The sequence below is a fragment of the Symphalangus syndactylus genome, chromosome 24 (assembly GCF_028878055.3).
Source record: "Symphalangus syndactylus isolate Jambi chromosome 24, NHGRI_mSymSyn1-v2.1_pri, whole genome shotgun sequence".
NCBI classification, from domain to species: domain Eukaryota; kingdom Metazoa; phylum Chordata; class Mammalia; order Primates; family Hylobatidae; genus Symphalangus; species Symphalangus syndactylus.
This window is the reverse complement of record NC_072446.2, coordinates 39,417,588-39,428,138: the sequence shown is the minus strand read 5'-3', so window position 1 is coordinate 39,428,138 and position 10,551 is coordinate 39,417,588. Positions and strand designations below refer to the sequence as shown.

The 10,551-nt window shown below is 51.0% G+C and overlaps 1 protein-coding gene across 1 annotated transcript in view; it reads left to right on the top strand.

Annotated features, from left to right (window-relative positions):
- The first annotated feature begins 4,577 nt into the window (after positions 1–4,577).
- BPIFB4 (BPI fold containing family B member 4) overlaps positions 4,578–10,551 on the top strand; it is a 32,057-nt gene continuing 26,083 nt past the window's right edge. The window contains exons 1-6 of the mRNA XM_055265536.2: positions 4,578–4,638; positions 5,404–5,511; positions 6,427–6,547; positions 7,853–7,915; positions 8,207–8,726; positions 9,738–9,842. Coding sequence (XP_055121511.1) covers positions 5,467–5,511; positions 6,427–6,547; positions 7,853–7,915; positions 8,207–8,726; positions 9,738–9,842 — 854 coding nt within the window. The 5' untranslated portion in view covers positions 4,578–4,638; positions 5,404–5,466. The remainder of the gene's footprint in view (positions 4,639–5,403; positions 5,512–6,426; positions 6,548–7,852; positions 7,916–8,206; positions 8,727–9,737; positions 9,843–10,551) is intronic.

The following is a 10,551-nucleotide window of genomic DNA, read 5'->3' as shown; positions in this document are numbered from 1 at the left end:
TTCCTATTCATCCATTCATCCACCCTCCCGTCCAACTTTCTACACATCCATTATTCTATCCACCCACCCAACCATCCATTCTCCCATCCATCCATCCACCCATCCATCCATCCATCCGTCCATCCATCTATCCATCCGTCCATCCACTCATGCATCCATCCATCCATTCATGCAACCATCCATCCATCCATGCACCCATCCATTTCCCCCCTTCTTCCTTCCTTCCCTTCCTCCTTCCCTTCCTCTGTCCCACCCTCCCTTCCCTTTTCTCTTCCTTTCTTTGCATTCATCCACCCTACATTTATTGGTGCCTGCTACATGCCAGTGCCGGGTGACATGCTTGGGTTTATCTTCCTGTGTCTGATTTCCAGACACTTCCAGTGCTACTGATTCCCATCATGGTTAAATGAGTGGCTTGAGTTAGCTTCCCGTGTTCAAATCCCACCCTGGCTTCTTGTTAGCCATGTGGCCTCAGGCAAGTCATTTCCTCTCCCTGAGCCTCAGTTTCCTCATCAGTAACTTGAGGATGTTCTATTATGGCTTTGAGGATTAAACCAACACTCAGGATGGTGACCCATCCGTAAGAAGCCCCCAGTTCCGGTTAGCTCTTGTTACGGCTGCATTATTCTATCTCCTCTCCATGCACAGCCCCAGCTGTCCCTCCTCATCTCTCACAAGGAACACCCTTCCGTGACTCCCACCTTTCTCTCTTCCATCCCATCCCCCTCCTGCCCATCCTTGACCTCCTCTGACTGTCTCTCACTGTCACAGACAGCCCTGCAGTGGCTGGATTCCTGGTGCCAACAGGAAAGCCTCTAAGCTCCGAGGTTTGGCATTTAAGGCTGCCTGTGACCTGGCCTCTGCTGATTCCTCCTGGAGCATGCAGAGGGAGCAGAGCTGTCTCTGTGCCCCAGGTTCCTCATCTGCGAAGTGGGAATATTATAGTATTTACTCACGCGTCATCTGGGGATGAAACCAGACAATCCTCCTAAAGTTCTGAGAAGAGTGCCTGGCACCTGGACACTACGTCAGATGCTTAGCATCCCTTAGTGCACTTAACTTCACAGCCCCCAGGATGGGTGGATATTATCATCCTGTTCTACATATAAGGACACTGAAGCTCAGAGAAATGGAATCAGCCAGCTTCTAAGTGGCAGAAGGAGGATTTGAACCAGACCCCTCTGACTCGAATTCCAAAGTCTGGGCTTTCACTGCTATGCCAGAAAGTTCTTGCTGCATTTATTGCATGCTTACTAAGTGCCAGACACTGTTCTAAGTGCTTTAGGTACATCATGTCATCAGCTTCTTGAATCAGCCCTGCTTTCTAGGAACTGTCTTCACCTTCATTATACAGTTGAGGAAACCGAGGCATAGAGAAGTTAAGTGGTATGCTCAAGGCCACACAGCTAGGTAGTGACAAGGTTGAGATTTGAACCTAGTACCCACCCCTGCCTCTGGACCCCAGTCTCTGAACTCCGCCCTTAGGGTGAGGAATCAAGCAACACTGAAGGGAGCCCCTTGCAGCCCTGGAGGGCTGACAGTTCATGGCAGGGGGGCAAGGGCTGAGTGGAGTTTTGGTGGTGGGTCTGGATCTGTTTTCTAATCTCAGCAGCCCCAGTGTGACCCCCTCGCCCCTGTGTGGCTGAGTCACCTTGGAGGTGAGTCACCTCCCAGGGAATCTGGATGTCCTTCCAGCCGTCCCCCACTAGGTCCTTCCAGCTCCAGACAAAGGTGCCTTTTGGAAGCTAAGCCCAGGTGATCTCCCTGGCGCCAGGGCTGCCCTAATCCTCTCAGGGTGGCCAGGAAGGACCCAGGGGACAGGCTGGCCTGAGGACTAAGAATGGGCACAGACCCTTGGGTGACTGGCACCACCTTCATGTGTGCACCGCCTTCTACAGTTTATAGTGTGCACTGATTGGTTCCTACCTTCTTAGGAGTGGGGAAAGGCACAGTTGCCCTCTTTGCATTGTATTCCATTTAAAACTGTAATATATTTGTATCACAAGCATTTTTGTCACACTTACTAAGTGCCAGGCAATGGGGGAACCACAAAGACTTTAAACAGGGAAGACCCAGGAGCTGAGTTACTCAGATGAGTAGCGTCATTTTGAAATGTCCTTTCTAGTTTCCCCGTTTTACAAGTGTGCAGACTGAGGCACTGAGAAAGAAAGTCATTGTCACAAGTTTATGCTCCTAGCAGGCCGGGCAGAACTTACCCCTACTCAGTGTCTGCTTTCATCAAGGGAAACTAAAGGGGGCTGCTGTTTACGGAGATCCGAGGCTCCAGGGACATTCCCAACATTTCCTATGTAACTCTCAAAACCCTCCTAGGAAAGTGTGATTATGCCCCTTTTGCAGGTGGCCAGATGGAGGCCGGGGAGAAGTAATTTTTGAGGCTCAAAGGGCAGATGGATGTGGGAACGCAGGAGTGTGTGACTCTTGGAGTCCCTATTTCCCATTCCAGGAACCCCTCCAGCCCGCACAGGAGGCAATGAGGTGGTCTGGGCTGAAGCTACTTCCTCATGCCCCTCATCGCCCTCTAGACTTGCTGCCATGTGGGACCCAGGATGATAAGGATGCAAATGCCACTCGCTGAGCCCAGCTGTGTGCAAGGCCCTGTTCCCAGAGCTTTGCAGGTCAGGACGGTTCCAATCACCATCTTACAACCAAGGAAACAGCGAGAACCGGCAGCAGAAGTCAAGCCCAGCAGCCAGCTCCAGAGCCTGTGCTCTTAACGGTTCCGTTAATGCACCCACTGCAGATGGGGAAACTGAGTTCCAAGGTGGGACTGGCCCAGTGGCACAGAAGTGAGGGGTGACATCGGCCCAGCTTGGCAGGACTTATATCAATGACGCCTGCCTTAGAGTCCCCACTGCCTCCAGGGTGGAAGGAGGAGGCATCTTCTTGGGGAGTCGGGGACAAAACATGTTTATTCCCAGTTTGACTTGAAAGCAGGCCTTGGTGGAGACAGAAATGTTCCCCTGCCTCTCAGAATTCGCAGACGGGCAGGGCTGGAGCAGGGAGGAGGTGGCATTGATTACACATGGAGGTAGGATCTGGGTTGGGGCTGTGGGGTGGGAAGCAAGGGAGCATTCAGTCCAGTGGAGAGCAAAAGATGAGTTAATTAATTCATTCACTTGTTCATTTGTTACACTGGCATCTAGGCCTGTGCTGGCCTAGGAGTGGGGCACATAGCTGGTTCTCCTGGAGAAAGAACACCTCACTATGGGCCCCAGGGATCTCTGGATGGGCCAGAGGAAATGTAGGGGCTGGGGGAAACTTCCTGCAGCTGCTGACCTTTCGACCCTTAGAATCTGGAGAGGGCTTTGTAGACAGCAGGGATTGCACATGCAAAGGCCCAGAGGCAGGGAGGACAGGGGGTGATGAGGAGGGGATGGAAGGAATGAGCAGCTCTGTGTGAAGAGAGGACTGGGATGTGTGTACGGAAGGCCTCGGATGCCAAGTGAAGTGGTCTGGGCTGTGTCCCAGCAGGTTTTGGACGGTGCAACCGGGAAAAGGCAGAAGGAACATTCTGGGGTGGTGGAAATGTTCTATATTGTGATAGGAGTGTGGGCTGCATGACCATAAAAAATGGTCAAAACTCAGCAAGTGAACATTTAAGGTTTGTGCATGTCACTGTATTTAAAGATATAAAGAAAAAAATCTGAATGGCATGCAGGGTGAAGTGTTTAGTGGTAGTATACTGATGTCTGCAACTTTCAAATGCATAAAAAATAAAAGATGGACTAACAGATGGATGCAAATATGACAAGAATGTAAATGGTGGGTATAGTTGGTGGGAACAACGTGACAACCATGTGTGTCCGCTGTACAATTCCTTCAACTTTGCTGTAGGTATGAAAATTTCATGAGGAAATAGTTAGGAAAAACCTTGTTGTATCTCGTACATAGTAAACACTCAATAAACAGCAGCTGTTGTTGTTACTTTGGGACTATTATTTCAGACCCCTAAGAAATGAGTGAGGAATGTTTTTCAGATAAAAAAAATGCACATTCGTGCACCAGTCCCAAGTTTGAGGAGCTGGATTCATATTCGTCTCCTTTAGTCCTAAAATCAGCCCTGTGAGGCAGGTATTATACTCATTTGTCAGATGGAAAGAATGTGAGGCTCAGAGGAGGGAAGTGGCTGGCCCAAGTTCATACGGTGAGTTGGGCGTTGAGCAGGGTTTGAACCTGGGTCATCCTGATGCTGAGTCCAGCCTGGGCACCTCCTGTCTACCCAGATCATCTGAAATAGCTAGTGCCTGCCTTACAGTTAGAAACTAGATGCATCTGGGGGTGATTCCAGTTCCCCAAGCTTGGGGCCTAGCTGGGGTCTCCGGGAATGTGCCCAGCCCAAGGGCTGATAAAACCCAGCTCATGTGACACCATCTGGGGCTGAGTGCAGGTCTTGGAATTAGCCACAAACCGCAAACCCTTATGGTTTTGGGGCTCAATGCCCAATTTGCAGAGCAAATCTGAATTCCGGTCTCTTGTAATTACACAGTACTTCCCTCTCTGGGGTCTGGGCTCAGCCTCAAGCTGCTATATAAGACTGATCTGTGACCAGACTCAGCCAAAAGCAGAGGGGCTGGGGAACAGGACTTCTCAAGACTCAGCGGCAGGGACCTCCTGGGGGTAAGGAGGCACCCCTTCTCTACTCAGTGTCCAGCAGGGGAGGCAGAGGCCTGGGAAGGCAATAAGGAGAGAGTCCCAGCCTGGAGATCCATCAGGATGGCCCCTCTCCAAGTTCAGGTGTCTTGTCTGTAGCATGGGCCTAGTCAGGAGAGCCTCTTGGGAATCAACAAAAAGGCCTGGGTCATGCCAATTACATGCGTGCGCAGAGCTGCACTCATCTTTCCCAAGGATGTTGGGTACCAAGGGCCTTTGCTACCTCCTGGAGACTCCTCAGCTGTTTGCTGATGCCAGAAATCCTTCCATTGGTGCCCATCTTTTTAACTGAAAGGGGTGATTCCTTTTTGAACACAGCTCTCTGGAAAGTGAGGTTTGGATGAGGTGAGGAAGGCAGAAAAAAAATTATTGCATATAGTAGTCCTTTATATTCTAGTGCAAATGAATGCCTCTAATATTCTTCTGGGAGCAGATAGGAGCAGGGAAAGAATTTGGGGGCTCTGTGAAGTCCAAGAGAAATGGGGACAGAAAAAAGAGGAGAGTGCGCCTAAACAAAGGTGGCTGAAACCAACAATTTTTTGGCTCAGATGAGAGGCCATGCCCTGTGCTGAGTCTCTGAGGTTGGTGGATGTGTAGCCGGGGCTGATGGAGTGAGAGAAGTGGGTGAGGGCACAAAAGGAGCAAAAGAAAGTTTCCCAGAGGCTATGCAGCTCATTCCAAAATGCATGTTTCACCTCCCCAATCTCATAACATTCCTCACCCATTTCTCAGGGGTCTGAAATAATAGTCCCAACGTAGTAACAATAGCTGCTCTTTATTGAGTGTCTACTATGTATGAGATACAACTTGTTTGTGATTTGGGAGCAGAGGTTCAAAAAGGTAAAGTCTCTCTCCTAAGCATTAGGACCCAGATAGCTCTGACCTAGAGCCATTAATATTAACCACGTGGTGTAGAACTAACTCCTCCAAAGAGATGGGAAGAGTGTTTGCTGGTGAGCTGGATGTGTGGAAGGGTGGCTAGATGAATGCGTTGATGAGTAGATAAACTGATGGAAAGATGAATGGATGGATGGATGGATGGATGGATGGATGGATGGATGGTTGGATGGATGGATGGATAGGAGGATATACGACTTGCCAGCTGTTTGGATGACAGATGGATGATAGATATATGGGAAGATGGATGGATGGTTGGATGGGTGGACGGATGAATAAATGGAGGAGAATGCGTTGATGAGTGGATGGATGGTTGGTTGGATGGATGGATACATGACTTGCTGGGTGTTTCCATGACAGATGGGTAATAGACAGATGGAAAGATAGTAGGTTGAATGTATGGGTGAATAGGAGAATAAATAAGAAGGGGAGAATGAGTAGACGAGTAGATGGGTGAGTGATGTAGAGGAATGAGTAGATGAGTAGATGGGTAGATGCTGGAGAGAGTTCCTCGGAACCTGCCAGCTCCCAGTTTGGCGTTTTTGTTGGAATCCCTATTACCCATCTCCCTGATGCTCAATTGGTCAGTTCCATCTTGGGAGATAATTAGACATCCATTCTCTGAAACAATGTGTTTAATGGGTCTGCTTTGTGTCACCAGATTCATTTCAATTTTAAAAACTCAAAAGGTAGTATGTGGAATTCTGGACCCTGCCTTAGTATGTGACCTTGGCTGGTTTCCTCTGTCTCTGGGTCCCAGGGTCCTGAGATGACTCTTGGCTGGGGCTGCCTAGTGCCACCTGCCGGCCAGAGTGGTGGCGCCCAGCCACATCTCCATCTGCACTTTCTCCTCCACAGGGAAGCAGTGCCAGCATGTGGATGGCGTGGTGTGTAGCTGCGCTGTCTGTGGTGGCTGTGTGTGGCACCCGCCACGAGACAAACACGGTCCTCAGGGTGACCAAAGATGTGTTGGGCAATGGTGAGTCCAGCCCCGAAGGGGTGAGGGTTGGCACAGGGTGAGCAGGGCAGCTCTGCCAACTCTGAAGTACCCCGGGACCTCCTCCTGCTGGCAGAGTCCACATCGGGTGGCTGGGTGAATTCTACTCTCTGGGCCTTAGTTTCCCCTTTTTCTTTTGGCTACCACTTCCTGAGCACCTACTATGTGCCAAGCACCGTACTGGTGACTTTATGCTCATTCTTTAGAGGCAATAGAGAACAGTGATTAAGAGCCCTGGATCAGCCTTCGTGGGGTTCAAATCCTGACTGTGTGACCTTAAGTTCATGACTTGAGTTCCCTGGGCTTCAGTTTCTTTATCTGTAAAATGCGTGTAATTATGGTCTCTATCTCAGAGAACTGATATGAGAATGAAATGAAATGAAATGCCCTTTTGAAAACTTAGCACAGCTCCTGGGACTTAGAAGGCCCTCAAAAGTGGGAGCTATCATTATTCCTGCCTCCAATTCTTAGGACATTGCTTCTGTCATCTAGCACGTGAGGACATACTTTCTCCCCCAGCACCCATCCCAGGCTATCACGAGCATAAAAAAAATGAGATTTTTCCTATCTAAGTGATCTCTGAGTACCTCACAGACCTCAATCTTTTTATCCATCAGAGGGGTACACTTCTGGCCTTGACTATTTCCCAGGAATCAGTTGCGATAATACATAAGAAAGTTTATTTTATTTTATTTTGAGACGGAGTTTAGCTCTTGTTACCCAGGCTGGAGTGCAATGGTGCGATCTCGGTTCACTGCAACCTCCTCCTCCCCAGTTCAAGCGATTCTCCTGCCTCAGCCTCCCGAATAGCTCGGATTACAGGTGCTCACCACTGCGCCTGGCTAATTTTTGTATTTTTAGTAGAGACAGGGTTTCACCATCTTGGCCAGGCTGGTCTCTAGCTCCTGACCTCATGATCCACCCGCCTCAGCCTCTCAAAGTGCTGGGATTACAGGCATGAGCCACCACGCCCGGCCGGAAGTCAATTTTTTAAAGCTGTAAAGTGCAGAGCACTTAGAAGGGAGGGCGATGAAGAAAATCCATGAAGGGCTGGCTGGCTGATGTCCAAATCTAGTTAAAGTGAGACCAGACAAAACCCAGCAGAAAATGAGCTGGCCAGGATGCCAGGGCTAGATCAGCCTGCAGAAGTCGTCCCGTTCAGCCTCTGCTCTTCGCTGGTGGGAAAAGTGAGGCCCAGGGAGCTGAGCAACACTGTGAGGTGCTGTCTGGGGGCTGGAGGTGGAAAGAAGGGAGGAACGCTGGACTGATGACCTTGCCTCTCTGCAGCCATTTCGGGCACCCTGCAGCAAAGTGATGCTCTCCACTCCGCCCTGAGAGAGGTGCCCTTGGGTAAAGCCCGTGGTGATGGTGGTGGGCCTCTCCTGGGTGGTCTGCTTGGTGGAAGTGGAAGTGGAGGTGGTGGGGGAGGTGGTCTTCTGGGGGGCCTGCTTGGTGGTGGGGGTGGAGGAGGTGGCAGTGGTGGGGGGTTGCTGGGTGGCAGTGGTGGGGGGCTGCTGGGTGGCAGTGGTGGGGGGTTGCTGGGTGGCAGTGGAGGGGGTCTGCTGGGTGGCAGTGGTGATGGTCTTTTGGGTGGTGGCCGACACCATTACAATGACTACAGACGCATTGAATTCCCCCGAGGTGTTGGTGGAATTCCCTATAATGATTTCCATGTCCAAGGACCCCCCCCAGTATATACCAATGGCAAACAACTTGGTGGTAATTACAAGTATGGTCACATTGAGACCAACGACAACACTGCTCAGCTGGGGGGCAAATACCGATATGGTGAGATCCTTGAGTCCGAGGGAAGCATCAGGGACCTCCGAAACAGCGGCTATCGCAGTGCGGAGAATGCGTATGGCGGTCACAGGGGCCTCGGGCGATACAGGTCAGCTGAGGGGGCAGCACCTGTAGGCAGGCTTCACCGGCGAGAGCTGCGGCCTGGAGAAATCCCGCCTGGAGTCGCCACTGGGGCACTGGGCCCAGGTGGTTTGCTGGGCACTGGAGGCATGCTGGCAGCCGATGGCATCCTCGCAGGCCAAGGTGGCCTGCTCGGCGGAGGCGGTCTCCTTGGTGACGGAGGACTTCTTGGAGGAGGGGGTGTCCTGGGTGTGCTCGGCGAGGGTGGCATCCTCAGCACCGTGCAAGGCATCACCGGGTAAGGAGGGGACAGGTTCTCCCCAGAAAGCCCCCATGCACCTCCAAATGGGGGTAATCACTCCCTGAAGCTGGAGTTGCGGGAGGGAAGGTCTTCAGAACCCCACACACTTCAGGGCTTGGCCCCAGGATTGGAAGTTTTAAGACCCCCAGGTTACATGGTTTGGGTCTTGGCATGAAACAGTCCTAAGTTTGAGACCCAGTTCAACTTTTCATGTTTGTGTGTGACTTTGGGCCATTGATATCATCTCTCTGAGTCTCAGTTTCCTCATCTGTAGAATGGTCATAGTAATACAGTGTAGTGGAAAAGACCCTGAGGATTTTGAAACTATACGTATATATCGTAAGTTCTACTATGCTCAGCCTGCTCCTCATAGTAATATTTAATTTAACAAATATTTAGAGCTCCTACTATGTGCAGGGTACTGTGTTGGCACTGGGGACATCACCAATGGTAAGCCAAGAAAAGACACATTCCCTGTCTCCACGGAGCTTGCAGGCTGATGGGGTACATGGGCATTGATAAGAAGCCTAAAAATAATCATGCAGTTTTGACAGTGGCAAGAAGTTCATGGAGAAATAAGAATCTCTATAATGGGGCAGTTCACCTACCTAGGGAGGTCAAGGGAGGCTTCCTGGAGGAAGAGGACCTTAAGTTGAAATCTGAAGAATGTATAGGAGGGAATTAAGCAAGAGGAACCTATATGTATAGGAGGGAACCAGGCAAGAGGGGCAGGGAAGAGCAGAGGGAGGGAATGGCATCGTGACATGCAGAAAATATTCAAAGGAAATACATGGAATGCACACAGCGGGCCTCTGGGCATTGGGATTACGGGTCGTGGCATTTTTGCCTTAATTTCTCTGTTTTCCACATTCTGTCCTTGAACTGCGGGTGTCTAGTGTCTTTAGAGTCAGGAGGAACAGATGGGGAGCAGAGAAAGGGGGTGTAGGGGAGGGTGAGTGGATGGTAGTTGGGGTGGCTGGCCTTCTCACCACTCTGTGTCCCGAGCAGGCTGCGTATTGTGGAGCTGACCCTCCCTCGGGTGTCTGTGCGGCTCCTGCCTGGCGTGGGTGTCTACCTGAGCTTGTACACCCGTGTGGCCATCAATGGGAAGAGGTGCGTGCCCTTGGCCCTGGAGGGGTCCCCACCACCCTATGGCCCAACCTCTGTATCCATAACACAAAGGCTAGGAAGACCTAAACTTCTGCCAGTACATGCCCACAGACTTGGACCAGAGGCCATCTGTCAGCGGTGAAAACAGCCTAGCACAGTGGTTAAGATCTAGGAGGCTGGGCCGGGGGTGGTGGCTCACGCCTGTCATCCCAGCACTTTGGGAAGCCGAGGCAGGCAGATCACCTGAGGTCAGGAGTTCGAGACCAGCCTGGCCAACATGGTGAAACCTCGTCTCTACTAAAAATACAAAAATGGGCTGGGCATGGTGACGGGTGCCTGTAGTCCCAGCTACTTGGGAGGCTGAGGCAGGAGAATTTCTTGAACCCAGGAGGCGGAGGTTAGAGAGAGCCGAGAGCCCGCTACTCTCTAGCCTGGGCAACAAGAGCAAAACTCCGTCTCAAAATAAATAAATAAATCTAGGCGGCTGGAGTCAGGTGACAGCTTGGGTTCAAATCCTGACTCTCTCATAAGCTGTGTGACCTTGGGCCAGTCCCCCAATGTCACTAAACCTTAGTGTCTTCACTGGCAATGGGATAATGAGGTCACCCCCTTTTCCAGGTGATTGTGGCTGTAAGTGGGGAAAGGCAAGCAAAATGCCTCCTGGAATAGGGCCTTCCATGCACTAGGTGCTGACTAGAGGACCTCAGAGGGT